Genomic DNA, 20,141 nt, shown 5'->3' on the forward strand with positions numbered 1-20,141 from the left:
ATTTGGTATGACAGTTGGTTCACAAAATGTTATCATATATAATACTATCCTGATTCCCTCCCAGTTATTAATGAAGTCTGAAATGCAGGTTGTTAACAATAATGAAAACACAATGCATTTTATCAACTAAAAAAGCAAAAGGAAAAAATAGGAGTATTGTGATTCTTAAAAAAGAAAGCATCTTTTAGGAGTAACTTCAAGAGCCTTTACAATTTATACTCAAATCAATTTACCACTGGCAGATAAAACCACAAGGAAAATACTTGAGTGACAATACAACCTTTCACTGCCTAGCTACATCTGCTTTAGGTGGTATCCTACATCACTGACATCAGTGCTGGTCCAAGGTTTTGCCACCTCCAGCAGTCTCCATGGCAGTACTACAATCTCCACACCTTGATAGCTGAAGAGGAAAACAACGTGTAAAACACACACACACACACACACATATGTTTTATATGTGATTTTTAAATTAGTGATTCACTGGAATCAAAGATGATGTGCAAGAGATTGTAGTGACATGACAAGGGGTAATGGATTCAAACTGAGAGTAAGTTTACATTAGGAAAAAATTCTTTACTGTGAGAGTGGTGAGGAACTGGAACAGGTTACCCCAATAAGCTGCAGATGCCTCATCCCTGGAAGTGTTCAAGGCCAGGTTAGATGGAGCTCTGAGCAACCTGGTCTCATGAGTGGCATCCCTGGCCATGGCAAGGGAACAGAAACCAGATGATCTTTAAGGTTCTTTCCAACCCAAACCAATTTGTGATTCCATTATTTCATGCACGAATAAAGTGTCTTTGCAGAGAAAGCACTGAACATTCATTATTCTGGTTGACAATTTGTAGTGCAGAAGTGCCATCCACACCAAGGACTTCTTCCACCAATACGTGACACACCTCCATTTGCTTTGTTGTGTGCTGTGGAGGCAGAAGCTGACATTTCTTACCCCCTCTGAAACGTGCCCTCTCACAGCACAAAGCCTACCCTCAGACTCCAGACCAAGCAAGTGTGTGTGGGGGACTGCCAGGATTAGTCAGCACTAGTGATGAGAACAACAAGCAGGCAGCTTGTCAGAAGTGCTGCGTGACTCAGAGCGACTTCCAGAGTCCTTCCGCACCGTTACATTTCTGCATTGTCCCTGCACATGCAGAGTAACAGATGACTCAACACCACCTTATTTTGGGAATCAAGCTAAACAAGCAAGCACTCTGTGATGTGAGGGCTTGTTTCACAAAGGCTGCTGGAGTTTCACAGTGACATTCTTCCCACTACCTGGAATTAGCAGGTGTATTTATTACCTGGCAGCTGTGGGCTGGGAGAAAACCCCCATACTGAAGTCATCTTTCATACAGAGCCTGATTAACATAAAACATGAAAAACAACTATTACAAGCTCAGGGCAGGCAACCAGCTGTGAAATCTGTAGGAACAAATATAATTTCTGTAACTTGTTACTAATTGCCTGTAATACCTTCATAAACCCCTTTCCCTGTGAATTGTCCAGCAGGCTCTCAGCTATGTTCTCATCATGCAAATTCAGGCAGTATTTTGGAGTACCACATTTTGGGAAAAGAAAAGGTGTTGAATTTCTTGTTGTTTTTCACTAATCAATAGCTATTCGACCCTGAAACGACATAAGAGCCCATTTTAAGCACTGCTTTTCACTCACTGTAACTGAAATTGCAAATCCTACACACTTACAGGACGATCACAGCACCAAGTCGAATTTGTATCTTTTGCAAAGGAAAACTTTCACCTACTCCAATGCTTGGAATCAGATTTCCCTTCTCACCCATTTAAAGGATGGGAAATGGAGTTTTGTCCTTTCAAAAGACACGGTTAAACACTGACATCTGAAAAATAGGAAACCATGCAGTGAGATCTCCCACTGCTGCCCTCCAGCTGTAGCTCTTTCCTTCATCCAGGTTTCTCTGCAGCATTGCACCAGAGACTACATTTGTAAGGGCAAAGGAAAAAACCCCTGAATTAAATGTAGGATCACAACCCTGGAGCTACAGAACAGAACTTGCCTTGCACAGGAATTTCTCTGCAGATGGCCATGGGAGACCATCCTAGAGAGAGAGGCCCAGGAGAGCTGGAGGATGTTCAAGAACCATCTCTTCCAGGTTAATGAATGGTCTATGGCTACACACAGAAAAGCAAGCAGAGGTGGCAGAAGGCATGGAAGCATGAAGCAGGAGCTCCTGACTGGACATGAAAAAGCAGCATACAAGAGGTGGAAGCAAGAGCAGGCAACCTGGGGAGATGCACCATCCAAGCATGCACAGGTGGGGTCAGGAAAGACAAAGCCCAAATGAAGTGGAATATGGAAGGTGGAAGGCAAGGGAAAAAAAGATTTAGCAGAGAGATCATCAGCAACAGAAGGACTAGGGGGAAAAAAGGCACTGCAGCTGAGAGGGGCAGAGGAGCTGCTGACAAAAAATGCCAAGGTACTGACTGCCACCTTTGCTTCTGCTGTTACCAGCAAGAACAGCCCCCAGAGCTACCCTGGGCACAGTGCAGATAATGCTGTGTATCAAAGCACTGTTAATATTCACACCACCAAAAGCACCAATCTGCCAAAGTAATGCTGCTTCACTGACAGGATCACCATCTGCTTCTGCCAATTTGCAACTCCTCTGCTTGGATTCGCCCTTCACCCATCAGCGTTTCTCAGCCATGGTGTCCCTCCTGACAGGGCTGCATTTGCAGACCCTGTGTTGTATAAAATAGATATTCAGCATATTTAAAGTAATCAGTCAACCTTACTATGACTTCTGGATGTGTAGAATGAAAACTGATCAAATATGTAGCTATGTAATGTGTATTTCAACAAAGTCTGTAAAGAGGCAAAATCTTCTGCTGTACAAAGTATTTACAAAAGCATACAACTTCAAAAAAAACAAATTTATTTTACTGCCAAAATTATTAAACACTAAAAAGACAATTTTGTAGCCTATACATTAGGAATGTAAGTTTTCATGTACAATCAACAGAACACTTCACTGCAAAAAAGGTGAAAAACTGTGTTTCTAAAACAGTGTCACATAATGAGCTGAAGAAAGTGAATGGAAGTGTGGCAGTTGCTTAAATTCAGGTTCTCATGTGAAAGACATACATCCATAGACTGATGCAGATGTTCCACAGACTTCAGGGAATATCAAATGTGCACATCTAGTCTTAGAAGTAGAATTGTACAAATACAAAAGGCAATATATTATACATCTATATACAGCACAGTAAGTCTCAAAGACCAACAAAAGGTACTGGACAATTACATTAGAAATTTCTAGAATTTCTCATAGGAAACCTCCTTAGAGAGAAGTGTGGCTAAAATAGCTCTATTTTTTAGGTAATCAAGGCAATTCAAGACATTTAAATCCATTCAAAAAAGTCACTGCAGTGCTACAGCAAGTGGTTAGAGGCCATACACTTCTTGCACAAATGGTACATATTCTCACAACAAAAATAATTCTTCTCGGCTTCAATGAGTTCTGCAAGTGTTGCTGTTCAAAGCCATCCTTGGAAACAGTGGCCTCTGATTTGGAACAGTAAGGTCAGTTATAAACGTCAGCAGTGAAACAACTTCTCTTTTACAATGTGAGATGATTCACTCCTACATAACATTTTCCCTGCAGAATGGTGCAGCTGTGCATGTTTGGAAGGTATTCATCAGAACTACCCACTCCTGGGCAGACTGTAATATGTGGTGTCTTAATGGGTTTCCTTTACACCGTTAGAAGACATCTACTTTAACAAAGATTTTCCATCTGACAGTCTGAAGTGATTGGATAATGCTCAAACCCCCAGAGTTTGACAATTATAGAAATATTTGCTTCCTGCCCTACCTCCGTCATCGCTCTTCCCACCCCTCTCCTAATCCTGCACCATGGATATTTGGTCAACAAATAATTCTGCCTCACTCTCCCTTGTGCTTTTTTTTTTTTTAACCTTTCAATTTTTAAGAAACTAAAGAAGCACAACTCAAAGTTTTGGTACTCAGGAAAGAAATTCTTTAGACTCAATCAGTATGAAGGTGAGATGTCAGCTCACAAAAACACACTCCTCACTGGGTGGGTGACTCCAGAGACCAATACAAATGTGTTTATAAGACACTACATATCTATGGACAGAACAGTCTTTAGTACCAGAACCTTTCCTTTTATCATTGTCTCAAAAAAGTATGAAGATTTATGTTATTTCAGTTGTACCAATAAGAGCCTAGGTCTTGGGTTCAAGCCAGACCAGCTGGATAAAATAAAAGGATAAACAAACCTCATTTCACCACCATTTGGCTTGTAGCCAAGAGTACTGGAAACATTTGGTTACATATCTACAACTTATGTCATTTTAGATCCTAATTTGAAGTCCTAATTATTTAGAGCTAAATCTTCCCAATATTTTTTATACCAACACCCAGCTTGAAAGAGTGTCTACCACGGAGGTAACAAACAATTATTAATTAAATGAAACAAAGCAAAACCAGCAGAACTCTCAAAAATTCTAGCCCCTCAACACTACCTCGCAACTAATACCATAACAACAAATATTTGTCTACTACAATTTTATCTATTCTAGTTTTATGTCAATTTAAATTACTGCACTACTGCGTTCTTTAGATCCTACACTGCAAAAGTGGATTAGGAAACTGCTGTAAGTTTTGCAGGTTATTTCTCTGCAACATGTAGATCAAATTTCAAGGGAAGGAAGAGCTCTACATTCACTGTGTGTAAACACAACCAATGCCAACTATCAGCTGCTAACACCCTGCTGCTGCTGGTGGTTATGCATGTCCAGCAGCCACATGCATTAGTCAATGTGTAACAAATGTCCTAATATGTATTGCAGAAAAGCCTATAAAAAAGAGGCTAAATTTTCTGCTGTAGAAAGTATTTACAAAAACAATCTCAAAGAACCAGTTTTTCTCACTAGTCAGTATTAAAAAATAAACAGGGCAAATTTGTAGATGATCCATTAGGAATATAAGTTTTTATGTAAAATTAGGAAAACACTTCACTGTAAAAAGGTGAAGTACTGCATTACTAGAATAGAATGGTGTCACAAAACAAAATGAAGAATGAGAAATTGTGGCATACTCCTTTAAATTCAGGCTCTTGGGTAAATATGAACACCTACAGACTGATGGGGCTATTCTGCATACTTTGGTGCATTCTCAGGAATGTACAAATCCAGTCTGTTGTCTTATTAGTACAATTATAAAACTTACTCTTTTCATTAATTAATAAACTTATTAATTGCTATAAACCTGAATAACATTAGCTGTTTAAAAGTTACTTGTGCTTCAGTTTAAGTCAAAAGTATCTATACTTCTCTCCAAGCAAATGGGTAAGTCTACCAGAATTTTAGTGTTTGTTTTTTTACAATGGTCTTGACAATAATGGATTAAGAGCTGCAGAAATCTGGACAGTTGGGAGCAACTATGCCTTAGATCTTCATCCTACTTCTCCACTCATTATAATAAATTGTCTGTTCATCAGCTAATAACTGCTACTGGAGTGGCTTTGTCAGCAGCTGCTTCTTCAGATTTCTGCATAAGAAGTTTTAATATCCATTTTTAATTAAAATCTTAACATTATAAAAGTTGTTGTCAAACTCACTGAAGGCTAAAGGTTAGGTAAAACCTTGAATAGGTTGCTGGTTTAGAATGTCAAACTAGAAAAATAATAGCTATAAAAAACCTTAGGAATTACAGTGCTACTAATATTTACATTATAGTTCCCATTTGTGCTTGCAAGTTACTGAAAGTACACATCCTTTGGTAGTATTCTCTTATTCTCAAGCACGAGATTCCTGTTAAGCACATTCACACTCCTGATTTGCTTGCAGCAGTGCAAAGGGCTCATCTTTCTACATAACATTGGTACACAAGCACATCTCTTCCCCACAGACAATAAAAATACTGATGACTGGCTTTTCAGTGAGTAGTTTTGGAACTGATATTTAAGAATCCTAAAGAAAGCATCTGTCACATAATTTTTAGGAGTGACTACTACAGCAATTGATAATAATTCCCAGCCACAAGCTCTGCTACTGTATTACTTTAGGCCCAGTTTCAAGACATACAGATAAACCAAAATGCATCTAAAATTGGACTTATACAGGCATAAAGAAGTATGAACATTGCTACATGTACTAACTACCAATGCAAAAGCCACCAGAACACCAAACAATGAAGTGATGCTTCTAGTTTATATTTACATGTAAGCACAGCTCACATGTAAGAAAATGTCTGTTCTTACAATGCTCTTCCAAAATTGCATGACAATACTGCAAGACTCCTTCTAAAAAATCCCTAAGTACTTGTAGTTTTGCCTATGCCAAGTGGAAGACAAAAAGCAGAATCTGGGAGAGACACTCTATTTGTTCCCACATTGTACATCTGTAAGAATCCACACACCTTGGCAAGTGACACCCAACCAATTAACACTTGTTCAGCTGGTGAAGGTATAAACTTTCCATGAAGTTGTAAAGATATCAGAAGCTGACTCAAAATAATTATAACTGTTTTCTATTCACTATTACTGTCAAACATGAGCCAAGTAAGAATTTACTTGGATTTGAGACTTAAGGAAGTAACGTAAGGCATGTTAAGACCTTAATGTACCAATATCAGGATAAAGTCTCAGTAATTTCTCTTTTATACTGGCCAATTTAATGTCAATCTGTTGACAAAGTTATGCTAATACTGGGAGGTCGCTGCTGATTAGGTTGTTTGCTTAAAATAGGAAGATCTGTCCTTTCTGTTCCATATATCAATTTTTCCTCCTGAAGACTGCAAGCTGAATACCTGTTTGCCTCTGTACCAGAGACACCACCACGATTATTTGGAACTGGGACACCACTGACCTGTTCAAAGGATTTACTAAACACAGTGGTGGTCGTTCTGGCCAGGCTGTGGCTGCCAGGCTTAGGCAGGGACTGACTGGTTGTCAGTGTCAGTCTCTTCAGAGAGACAAGCTCTAGATTCTCACTCATGGCTCTCTGAGTTTGTTTCCGTGACAAATGCTCTCTGCAGGTTTCCCCTTCTTTTTCTTTTCCTCCAGATTTGCTTCCTCCAGACCTTCGTAGGCTCTTCCCTAAGAGGCTCTTGCTGCTCATGGTGCTGCTGTTAGACAGGGCAGACTGACTTGTTCCAGAAGTAGCCCTAGAGTAAAACCCTTCATCGGTTTCAGATACTTCTATCAGTTCTTCTTCAATTGCTAAGTCAGAATTATCTGCATGATAGAAACAGAAATAAAAAATTAGCAACTGACTGTCTCACATTCATTGATTCTATATATTGTTTAATTTTGATATTTATAAGCATGAAGCCATAAAGCCGTAGAACAGAGAAGACAATGCTTACCTATTCCATGACATTTTGGAATTAAGGTTCATTAGGACATAGAGTTACAGCAAGTAATGTCACATTACATCAAAAGGCATGCCCCCAATCTCATTTTGTTGTGATTTTGAAGGAAAAAAAATGCAGTCTTGTTAATTCATGCAAGAAATTAGAAACTTAGAGATTAGAAAGTACCATACAGAACAAAACAGAAGTGTAAATCTTATTTTGAGCAATTGATCCACTACAGGATTTGGCAAAGCTTGTCAATTACAGAGGTATGTGATCAATGCCCCAGGACACCCTATGGCACCTGCATGTTTAGCAACCCAGGAATGCTTTAGGACTGAAAGGTCACTTTCTGCATCACAGGTCTGGTGGTAAGAGTTGGAAACTCAAGCACAACATGAGATATGCGATATACCGTGAAAGGCAGAATTTGGGAAGTATGAGTTCCAGAGCAAGATACTTTTAACATCCATTTTGATGGATTTTTCATACCATTGATCACTGGATTTTGTAAACTCTCATAAATATGCTTAATGAACTCAAAGGTATGTTGAGTCTCGGTGTATTTTCTCCAGATTAACTAGTAGATCTCCAGATCTACTTTTAAGTATGTCATCATTGTATGTGGGCACAGACAAAGCTGTGTGCAATACATGCAACTGTGTTATTACACATGCAAATATATTAACTGCATACTTTAATTCTTGAAACATGCAGCAGTGACCCTTTCAATCAACAGCGGTACCTTACAGTGCAGCTACAAGTGCTCTGCTAAAACTGCACTCTGCCAGATGAGTTTATTCCATCCTCCATCATTTTTCTTACAGATTTTTGCCTCCTGATTTCTGGCAGGCCTTTGCTGTCAGTTTTAGGTTCTGTAGCTGTTTCCTGTACACCCTGTAAATGCTGAACATCATTCTCTGCTAGAGCTCTGCTCTTTTCCCCATTCCCGGTCCTCTCTCCAGCCACACTTGTGACACTAATCTCAGGTATGATAAAGTTGCCCAATTCAGTAGCATCACTACCATTCTCTGGTTGTTCTAGAATTAAAGATGGATAAGAAAAAAAAAAACAAACAAAAAATGTCTGAAACAAAACATGAAACAAAAGCCAATAGATACAGATGACTTAAGCATTATAAATTAAAGCAGATGTACACATATTAACCTCTTGTTAATTAGCAACATTAGCAGGTATGGAATTTTGCTTTATTTCTAAAATGGCAGTCTTCAATCTTCCAGTTATTGGCCTGAGTCACATACTGGAAAGGCCCATGCTTGATCTTTCAAGACTGAAATTTCTGAGGATCATGAAACACATTATCAGAAACAAAAGAACAGTTCATAATTCCCTTTTACGACTGTATTCTCTGTATCACCATGCTACAGTGAAAGTTACTTTTACAAGGAAATGGCATATCAACTTCATATATTATCATTCAAGACTAGAAAATCTTCACATACAATGTCACGATGCTGCACCTTGGTCAGCCTGAAAGCTAAGAGTGAAACAACAAAGTCAACTCAAGCACACTTGGATATCCATTCCCTTCCTTCATTTCAAAAAACTATTTTCGACTGGAAAGGTATTTCTGGATACCCCAGAAAAACTAGTGGAGAAGAGCACTGTGGCACAGAAACTTGACAAGACCAAAAATGCACTAAAAGCACAGCTCAGAATAAATCTCAAGTGAGTCCCTATTTTATTTGTAATGCAGCTTTTCCATTACAAATTCCATTACAAACACAGAGGATTAAGTAAGGACCACTCAGACCATACTGCCAGTCTGCTGCTGCACATGACAGAGCTGGCAGCACTCTGAACTGACAGTATGAAGTCCAAAACCAGAGGAATTTACAATGAGATGACTTCTCACAGTGGCAGCTCTAATGCTCTTTAATTCAAGGGGATCCCCTCTTCCTTCTGTCCCCTCCCTGAAGACTCTCATGCAGGCACTGTGTACTTCTAGGTCAGGTGGCTCCAGCACTGATCTTTTCTCTACCATTTGTGCTGTCTGCACTGATCACAGCTGAGCCAGAAGGTTATTCTGGCAGGGAGGGACATCAGTGTCCCCTAGTATATCAGCTATCCCTTATTTTACCGGAAAATTCTAATAATTGTAAGTCTTTCTAACTAATCAATGACCAAAGTATCTATTTAACAGGTTGCACCACCCAAAGGAAATGGCATTAATAACTGGTGCTATTCCTCACTGAATTCCTGATATTTGGACAAAACTCAGAACCATTGACTTATAACAGCACTTTCTGCAAAAGTCTTCTATTTCCAGTAGCAAAGGTGGCAAAAAGCTCCATGAGCTGGAAAAGTAATATCAATAAATAAACAATTGTGATAATGAAAGCACCACCAAATATAGCCCTTTTTTTTCCTAAAAACACAGAAACAGAAAGAAGACCAATGCTCTGACTGGCCTCAGTGCTCTAATTTCACTGGAGTGAGGAACTTGTGCCTCTCCAATGGCAATCTGAAACTCCCTCCTGCTGCCCCAGAGAGAGAAAAGGACAGAACAGAGCTTAACTGTCAGAAAGCACTAATTATCCAACTCCAAAGAAAGAAGACTCAAAGTACAGAGCAGAAATCAGAAAAATGGGAAGATTTCTTTTTTTGGGGTAAAAGATTCTGTACAAAAGCATTACCCAATTATGGTTATTTGGTGGTGAGCACTTCTAAATGTAACACCCAGCTGTGATATCAGCATTTCACCCAATACTGCTGTATTCCCACAGCTGAGTAACCATTACTACAATGAACTGAGGAAAAAAAACCCCAAAAATTTAAGAGCTTTACTCATTATAATTATGTCTAAAGGAAATATACCTTTCTCTGAATTTAACTGACTACAGTGGGAAACTAATGGAAAAAATGTGATATGGGCTCTCTCAACTCCCATTAGCACGGCCGACCATAGCAGCTACAGGCTTGGGGCAGGGATAAGAGTACATAATCCACACCCTCCATAGCAGCACACCCTCCTTATTTTACAGCTTTTAAGGACACCCAAACCTTCAGCTTCATGGTGCTTGATGGTGAAGATAATACTGCTTTCAAGCTGGACAGCTCTGGGGGTCTAGCCTTTGAGAGAGAGCTATTAATGCCCAGTGCACCAGGTAATGCAACAAAAGAGAAAACCAAGGACACTGCTGAGCAGTGTAGAACTGATGAAAATGAATAATTACATCAGTTTGATTGTTAACATAGATATACCCACAGCAGTTGAAGGAAAATGTATTTGGTGTCACATTTCTGAATGCTTTGAGTAGTACAACCAACTCTGACAAATGCATTTCATGTTTACTAATTGCTAAAACTTAATTCAAAATTATAGTCTACCTTATTACAGTTGCCTAGACAATTTACCTCAGACCGCACAGGCAAACTGACCATTCCAAATGCAATTCAATTTTAACCCCCACAAGCTCAAGCTGCATGTCCTGCACAACTGTGTTAGCATATTTAATTAGTCATAAAAGGACCAGGCTTATACCCTAAGATTAGCATTAACTTCAGATTCTTGTAAGTTACAATTATTTCAGGAATTAATACTGTTAAAAAAGTAAGAAAATTCAAAGACTAGTACTTCTAAACCTTGTGTACTACATAAAAGGCAATTTTTGCAGCAAAGAAAAAAGTCACTTTCTGTCCCTCCTTGCTAGTTGATGTCTTTTTTCTTGTGTTACGTGTCTCACCAACATCTGGTCAGCTCTTCTCAGTCTGTTACATCAGAGTATTTTTGATTACACACACCTCTACACACACGAGCTAATGCTCCCCTCCAGGTGTGATAATATGCAGGCAATCTAATCCAACAGCACTAAATAATTAATTGCTAAGTAGTAACTAGTATCAGCTCACTCAATAAACAATACCAATTTGTGATTAGATGGATCTGTTTTGCAAACCAACCTCATATTTAGAACCTCTAAAATACCTATCTGTGAAGTCCAAATTCACAGATTACTAATTGAATTCACTAACTGAATTACTAATTGAATTTTAAAAGTCCTTCTAAGTAACTGCTCCTAATGAACAAATTACAAGAAGATTCAATGTTTAGTCAACCTTTATTCAAAACTGACTTCAATCTAGAGTTCGAGCAAAGGCTAGCAAGATCTAATGTCTGAAAACTTCTATAGTAAAATGAATTGTTTAAAACATAAAGAAAATAAAGCCCATGCTTCTCAGCTGGATATGTGATTCACTGGGGTTCTTCTATTTTACACACATAAGTAGTGATTGAAAGTTGCTGCCTTTGCTTCCCCAAGAGATAATTTGCTTCATCAGTCTATGTAATGTATAACATCAAATACCTCTCAGCTGTCTCCTCTGACTTCCATATCCATTTACACTAATTTTTATTATAATGAAAATAAAAATAACCCCCAAAATACTATTTTTCCTCTTACACTATGTGAGAGAGAGAGAGAGAGAGAGAGAGAGAGAATAATGGTCAAGAAGTACGAGGTTTATCATCTAATTTCTACCAATTCCAATATTCATTTTAATTTGAACAAGCATGTCTAAGCACAAAACTTGTTATTCTTTCTGCATGCCAATTGTGAAGAGGTATTTCATATCTTTCTGTCCTCAGGAACTGTGTGGCACTGAATTAGTTTAGTAAGAATTTTGAAAATGGGAGACCACCCACTCCCGCTTTAAAAAGGCTGTCCAAGTCACATACAAAAGGTTCGTTAGGGTTTTATAATGAGAATTTTGAGGAGATTAGCCAAAGTGATTTATGTATGGAATATTTACCATTTAAAATAACACAATTGGCAGTCACTTAGCTAGATACCACAGGTTCAGCTTTGGACTCTTAATCAGCCTAGTCTTTGCATAGCCTTCAAATTTACAATTACTCCCACAACCTGCCATGTATTTCACTCCAACCCACCTTACACTGTGTGATTTTCTTCCTCTTCATTAAATCCTGTACTGTTGAGACAAATCCAACATTTTCACAGAAACCCAAACAAAATGTTGGCATGAGCTGTTTTGAAAAAGTCCTTAATTTTTCAGTCTTTATCTCTGAATACTGACTACTCACTCCTTGCTTGGATTGCACTCACTAGATTATTGCTGTTTCTCTCAATTTGTCCTACTTTATAAGACTCTCATAAAACATAGCATTCCACTCCACTTCTGAGTTCAACTGGTATTTTCATTTCCCTTTCACCTTACTGTTATCTGCTGCAGGGCACACCTGTCACACACTTTTTTCCTTGAACTTCACCAAGCCAGACTCCCTGCAAGGAGGCAATAACTGTAGAAACTTCTCTATTTCTGTATTTGCTGAAAACTTTGCATTCTTATAAGGATATATCCAATACTCATTTTGGACGCTTGTAGTGTCCTGTAAACACAAAGGGAATGTTTATTTTAATACACTATCAATTTCTCTAGATGACCTAGCACTAAGTATCCTTGATCTATATTACTCTCCACTCTCCATTTGAACAAGCATCAAAACCACTCAAAAATAATAGCTAACAAAACTGCCAGGCTTCAGAGGGTTTTTGTCCATTTAAAAGCTAAGATATAATACAGTTTTCTTGCATCTGGTCAATAATCCATGCTTAATAACTTTAAGGCTGAAGAAAGAAAGCAGCCTTGAGATGTCAGTAATGACTTGCTACTCCATTTCACTAAAGACACTAATGTTTTGCTCCTCGGGTTTGTCTGATGGTTTTAAGTAGTTTTTAATCAACTGAAATGAAATTTGGTTGTTTCACCTTTCTTCTCTGTCCTTCACCCTCTCTGGCAGCTCACTATTGGTACTAGAACCACAAATGTGTTCTACCACCAAGTGTTTCTCAACACTTACCTGAATTACCTCTTGGCCAATTTATGACAAGTAACTTAGCAAAATTTTTCTAACTGTCCATGTACTACAAAAACTCACTTAGTAACATCCTACAGAAATTTTAATGGTACTACAAAATCTTCAGTGAACCTATCAGAAAAGCACTCTACCCTACACTCCTGCTCTTAGCCTGTTTACAGCCAGGATTACAATCCCAACAGAAAAATTGCCAATTCTGATTGCTGGTCCAGTGGCTCTTCCCTCATCTGAACATGGCAAAGGTGAAGGAATATAACATTTAGACTCACAGAATCCCTTGCTGGTACTGCTACTTCTGCAGTACACTTGGCATCAATTTCTCCTACTTTTCATCCCAGACTTGTGTTCTGCTTTGTGGAAACCCTTAAACTAGTCTGCCCAAATCTACAGGCTTTGGCTGGAACAGAGACAATTTTCTTCACAACAGCTGGCATGGGGCTATGTTTTGGATTTGGGGTGGAAATGATGTCGGTATTTTGTAGATACAGGGGTATTTTTGTTACTGCTGAGCACTGCTTGCACAGAGCCAAGGCCTTTTCTGCTCCTCAGCCCACCCCACCAGCGAGCAGGCTGGGGGTGCACAAACAGCTGGGAGGGGACACAGCTGGGACAGAGGCTATCCCAGACCATGTAACATCACACTCAGTACACACAGCTGGGAGAAGGAGGAGGAACAGGGGGAGTTATTTGCTGTCTGCCCTCCCAAATAACTGTTAGATATGACGGAGCTCTGCTTTCCTGGGCATGGCTGAACTCCTGCCTGCCCATGGGAAGTGCTGAATGAATTCCCTGCTTTGCTTGCAGGCACAGCTTTGGCTGTATCTCATTAACTGGCTTTATTTCAACAAGATTTCTCACTTTTACTCTTCCAGTTCTCTCCTCCATCCCACTGTAGGGAGTGTGTAAGCAGCTGTATGGGGCTTACTTGTTGTGTGGGCTTAAACCAGAACACCAAAACATAGCAGTTTACCCCTCTATCCTTAAATCCAATTTTTATTTAAGTACTTTAGGACAGATGAGGTTCTGTGGTAAAGTCCTTAAATATTTCTTTTGCTTCAGGTACTAGAAATTAGTTTTCAGAAGAAAGCAGGAACATAATTTTCAGAGGAAGCACTAACTGTGTACACCTCCCTTTAAAAAAAAGGGTTTGTGTGTGGTGCGTTTTTTTAAAAACATGGTTAAGGAAATAAATAATATACTTCATCTGAACTGTGTTGAGATTCTCATTCACCACTCAAGAAAATAATAACCTCCAAATTGCTGCTTGCCTATAAGCAATAAATATGTGAAATAATAAAATTCTCAATATTATTTTTAAAACATGGAAAAAGCTAAGAATTCATTGCAAAATGTGTTTCTTACCACGCCTTTTCCATCTATGCCCTCTTATAGACATGCTAGTCACAGCATTCCTTGATATTCTGGATGAAGTAGGTGTTATCTCAACCTGAATGCATCTTGTACCTTCTTTACTAGATTTCATGGCACCCTGAGGCAATGAAGCTTTTATTGCATTAGCAACCTAGAACAGAAGAGATGCACTTAAGTTCTTATCACAAAGATATAAATTTTAGAAGAATTCTGTCAGGGATTCTTCCTATTTCAAGAAGAATACTGTGTACAATTCCAATTTCTGGTCAAAAAGCACACCACCTTTCTGCATGGCCTATAAAGAATGCTGGCTGCAATTAGCTCTCAGAACTTCTACTTGCCACTTTCTTAAAGTTTCCAGTTTCAAGATGAGGCTATTCCTTCTGCTGCACCATTAGCTTAGTTCTGAAGACTCAGAAGTGTTCTGCTGAAAACAGCTTGGTCACAAGGAAACGTGACACCACGACTAAGGGCAGTGAAAGCCCTGTGTAGTGTGTGCACCTACAGACTGAGCTGTTTGCACAAGCACACACTCAGCTTCAGGTTCTGCTATCATCTGGTATCATGCATGCTCACAGCAAGGATTTCCCAGGCTAAAAATCCTACTCAACAAAGTATTGAGCAGAAAATAAAATACCTACCAGCAGAGGTTCTGGATACAGCTCAAGCTGTGCTCTATACAAAACATCATCCATTGCTTTTCGAGCCAGATCCCATTCTCCATTATAACTGCAAAGGTAAAAGTATATGGAATAATAAGCATCATGTCAAAAGATGAACCTTCTTGGTCACCTAACCTTCACAGCTCTGGTGTTTCTTGAGAGTTCAGTTTAGAAAATTGGAACTACTTTTGTTTGTTAGCAGTAAGCCTGCTAATTAGAGAACTTTGAAGTAGCATCTATGGAGACAAAGTTTTATTTTCATTGGCCACCCCAAGCAGTTTAAAAATTGTATCATTAGCTGTTGATCAACTAGTCACAAAACATTCCGAAACACAATCAAGATTTTTTAATATTACTCCATCTTTTGAGTATTCCCGTATTACCAGTCTCCAATTATTTCAGTTACTAAGCTTCACACATTAACATGACTTTCCAATGGTAGATGACACCAGCATTTCAGACAAAAAATATAACCTCTTTTTCTTAACTAGACTGAGGTCAAACTAACCATGCAAAAATGTGAACAGCAGACAATGGCTGGAAAAGAGTTTTTACAGTATTTTCTTCCCATCAGCAGTTACACCTACCAAGTCCTGCTCCACTCATCTTTCCCTACTATGGCACAGGTAACTTCATCCAACTACTTGGATAACTGCCTCTTCCCAAGGAGCCCTTATTGCTTCACATAACATGTGCTCATAGAAAATGAAATCCCTCCAAGGTAGTGTGTCTGAACAAGTACACAAATTAGGCTGGCATTTTGTTTGCATATTAGAAAAAAAACAACTTACAAGGCATAATAGATCCCTGTTAGCATTTGGACCATGAATTCAGATGAAACTGGAATCCTACTGTTGACTCCCTTGTACTTTCTCACTTGTTGGCGAGGATATCCACAGACACAAATTCTGAAGAAATCATACATTTGTCATTGGTAAATAATGGGGAACCACCCTTGTAGGTTATAGACTTGCAATACTTCACCAGTACTGATCAGTTTTTAGAAGCCTTGAGTTATTTCTTCTAAAAATGCAAGAATGACATCTGAGTAAGGTAACATTCTTATGAAGAGAGACTTAGTAACTGCCCAGATGCAAAAAATCTGGATTTACAACTTGAGATCAACACAAAATATTTTGAGCTGTAATTTTCATATTTACAATCCATATTTGTAATTTAAGAAAGTGATAAAAATTGAATTAGACTTACTAGAAGAAAACACATTTATTGTAGATCCTAAAGAAAACTCCCTAAATTCCCCATTGCTCAAACCAATTAAAGGAGTTATTCTATATCTCCAAATAGCAGAATATAGATTCCACCACATCCAAACAGGACACTGAAAGATATTCAGGGCTTCTGACAAATACTCCCAGTACTCTAACATGCTGTCTATTCTAAGTTGCTGTCAGGGTAAGATTTTCAGTAAGCAGATGAATGACAAAACCAGTCAGGAATGAAGAAAAATGAAGAAGTTAAATTGTATAGCATTAAATAATTCAGGATCCAGACACTGAACATTTTAGAGTAGAAAGACGTGTTTGTACCCACTGGTAACTTGCTTGGGGTTTTTTTGGATGCTTTAAAAATTATTTATTCCACATACAATCAGAACCTAATCAAGCAGAATAAGCAACATCAGTCTCCTTTCCACAATCCTGAGCTTCTAAGTATTTTTACCTCATATATTAAAGCAGTTTATCTAACACAGATCTTGTAATTACTCTGGTAAATATTGCCAAGTGCTTCAAACTCCAAAGTCTCCTGCCTCCTTTGAAGAGAAGGAAATCTTACAGCATCCATTATCATGCTTTAGTTGTGAGAGAAGCTTAGGAACTAGGCTAGACAAAAGCTGCTGAGGGTGACTTCTTGGTCTCTTGGGTTTCCTGGGTTAAGGAGAGCATTCTAATTTTTCCCTAAACATACAGCCCACTTTTGAAAATCCAGAGACAAACGTTTACTATCCATTTCTCTTCTTTCAAAAAAAGATATTGATAAAAAAATAAACACTATAATTAAAGCTGAGGTAGGCTTTGTTTTGTTTTGAGGTCAGGAGGGGCATGTTGGCATTGTTATTTTGGTTTTTTGAAGCAACAGCTGGTTTTGGAAATGCTCAATGTATCCATAAAAATGAATGTATGCCTAGTTTCAACCTACTATAATTACAAGTTTAAACCTGCACAGGCCCTGAATTTATTTAGTAAACCTGCAATGCAAAATACACCACACTTCTAAAAGACACTTCTGGTTTTTCTTTAGTTAACACAACTACAGGTACTGTTATTAAAAACAAACAGTTCCCTTCGACTTCTCCTCTTAAAAGAGAAGCTTAACCTGCATATAAGCCAGGTTATTGTTTCCCATTTTGAGATCTCAACCCAAAGTTATATAAAAGATAAATTAAAAGCAAATATTGCAGCTGTAAACAGCTACGAGAAGAAGTCAAGTTTAAAAGCAACCTTTGGGAACCCAAAGCTTGTTTTTGTGAAAAAAGTCCAAACTGACTGCACTTCAATTTAGTAATGGCATTTCAAGAGTAAACAGCTACAGAAATTACCTTGAAGAAATTTGACACAATGACTGGAGAGACATTGCAGGCATGTAGCTTAAGGCAGCATTGTAACAGAGCAGAAGGAAAGTCAGCACTTCAAACCTAGGATTTGAAAGAAACATTGCAATTCCATTACCAACTTTGTTTTTTAAAAGAAAACAAATTTACAGGGAAATTTTTAAGAGTTATTTGAACAGATTTGGCATTGTATTTCAATTTAATCAACAGCTGAGCAAGCTTTTCCCCTCCAGGTAGTAATATGCCCTGCTGATCTTTCTGCATCTACATTTACACATGTTCAAAAACAAAAAAACCACATGACAAAACACAACATATACCTATCCTCCTTCAGTCTGCAACTATACTAAAAACTAGAAGCTCAGATCTATTAGGGACTCTCAAGCAAAATCCCATGATACAATTTCACCTGTTCTGGGCTGTCAGCATCTCCCTCTGAGGATGAGGTCCACTGTACACAACCCTGGACAAACCATGCTGTGACAAAGCTCCTTCAGTGAGAGCCATGGAGCCAATGCTAGAAGGCTGAAGGAAAAAAGGGTCATTCAGAGCATGTCCACCTCAAATCTTGCTACAATGCAAGTGGAAATAGACAACAATAAACATCACCATATTTATATAAGAATTTTCAACAGGCTTAATGTTATTTGACTGTTTAGATGTTATCTGTTCATTTTGCACAAAATAAAGCATATAGCTTCAGAAAAGAAAAAAAAAATACATAGTTGCTGCATGGGTATTATGCAATCATGACTATTCCAACTTCAAAAGGCCTCAGAGTACTCTGAAATCTCAGAAGTATGTTCCTACGTCATCATACAACATGTTAAAACTGCTTTTCACTTTTGTTCTTAACAAACAGGCCCCCAAAGCATCTGGGCATTTGAAAGTCCCAGTCTGCGTGCTCTCTTTGGTTTGAACTCCATGCCCCTCCAGGTTCTGGCCACTGAGATGCCTGCAGCCTTGGGAAATACTGGATTGGCCAAGACCCCTGACAATCATGGTAACACTGCCCTTTTCGATCAAGAATTTCACTTTGTAGCTGTCACTTACTTCATGATAGACAGAAGGTTTGGACAAAGAAGGAATTGTGAAACTCAGCACTTTGTTATGTCCCTCTTTGTCAACTATCTCCTGAAAAAGACAGAAGATATCACTGGTTACATTGTACTACAGAAAATAGACATCCTAAAGTGTTAAATACTATTTATTATAGGGACTCAAAGGGATACTATAACAATCCAAGCTGCAAGCTAGAAATTATCTCTCTATTTGCTTTCTATCACAGCACATTTTGTTTGTTTATGAAAACTCTTTAAATAACTTAGCCAAGGGCACATCCATTTGCATACATAACCCACATTAAAAACACTAAGAGGAAACATCATGTTTAAAACAACATTATCTTTTTTTAATTATACACTGTTTGCTAATTGTGAAGGTTAACAATCAATAATTCTGTTCTGAAAACTATTAACCATCAAGTAAGCACTCAACAAGTAATTTGTTTTGGAAACATTACAGCTCTGGAATGACTGCAGCCTCATAAGGTTTGACAGCAGCAGACCACAGCACTTGCAAAAGCCCAAGTCTGATAATTCACTATATGGAATTAAAAGAAGATGGATGCAAAGCTTTAGAGAAGCTACTTTCCCAAAAGATACCACCACAGCAGTAGCTGGCAGACTTCTTGCTCCTGTAAGCTAACAGAAGACTAATGGGTAAGGCAAAACAAGATGTGGTTTCGTACCACAGAAGAGCACTGGAGTACTTCAAATAAAAAATGTTAAAAATCCAAAGCAGACTTGACCAAAACAAACACCACACACTAGATTTTACTTCCCTCTTTTCAAAATTTCAGCAGCCGATTTCATATACCCAGAAGTAATAATTAGAGACAAGTTTCAGTGTCTCCTAACACCCATGTGTTGGAAGGCTGAAGGTCTAACTTCACATAGTAATTATTAAAACTCTTGTCTTAAAATAATAAACAAAGCAGTAAAGGAAGACTGAAAAGGATCAAAAGGGCACACAGAGCTGCTCCTTCTGAAAAGCTGCACAGCTTCTCCACTCTCCAATAAACCACTGATACTTTAATTTTTAATATTGCTCCTGGATAAATGTGGAAAACATGTTCCTCAATATTTAGGAGAAAGGCAAAGAAAATGGCTACATCCAAACTTCTAAATTCTAAAAATATTAATACTTGTATTCTTCATTATAATCAGATTTTAAATTAAGTTTCAGGAGTACATTTCAAGATGTATTTGTAGTGTATGATGTGTATTAAAATATATGAAGTATTACAAAAACACTCTGATAA

At 38.2% G+C, this 20,141-nt stretch overlaps 1 protein-coding gene across 1 annotated transcript in view; it reads right to left on the minus strand.

The window, feature by feature from the left end:
• Positions 1–4,404: 4,404 nt before the first annotated feature.
• The window catches only part of HYCC1 (hyccin PI4KA lipid kinase complex subunit 1), a 41,533-nt gene continuing 25,796 nt past the window's right edge, over positions 4,405–20,141 (minus strand). The window contains exons 5-11 of the mRNA XM_054274151.1: positions 18,872–18,952; positions 18,228–18,343; positions 17,807–17,902; positions 16,041–16,157; positions 15,229–15,316; positions 14,579–14,738; positions 4,405–7,237 (exon numbers count right to left, since the gene is read on the minus strand). Of these exons, the coding sequence (XP_054130126.1) occupies positions 6,681–7,237; positions 14,579–14,738; positions 15,229–15,316; positions 16,041–16,157; positions 17,807–17,902; positions 18,228–18,343; positions 18,872–18,952 (1,215 nt within the window). The 3' untranslated portion in view covers positions 4,405–6,680. The remainder of the gene's footprint in view (positions 7,238–14,578; positions 14,739–15,228; positions 15,317–16,040; positions 16,158–17,806; positions 17,903–18,227; positions 18,344–18,871; positions 18,953–20,141) is intronic.

This window comes from Melozone crissalis, unplaced genomic scaffold (assembly GCF_028551555.1).
Source record: "Melozone crissalis strain CALT ecotype California unplaced genomic scaffold, PUWL_Pcris_2 ptg000016l_1, whole genome shotgun sequence".
In the NCBI taxonomy this organism is placed as follows: Eukaryota; Metazoa; Chordata; class Aves; order Passeriformes; family Passerellidae; genus Melozone; species Melozone crissalis.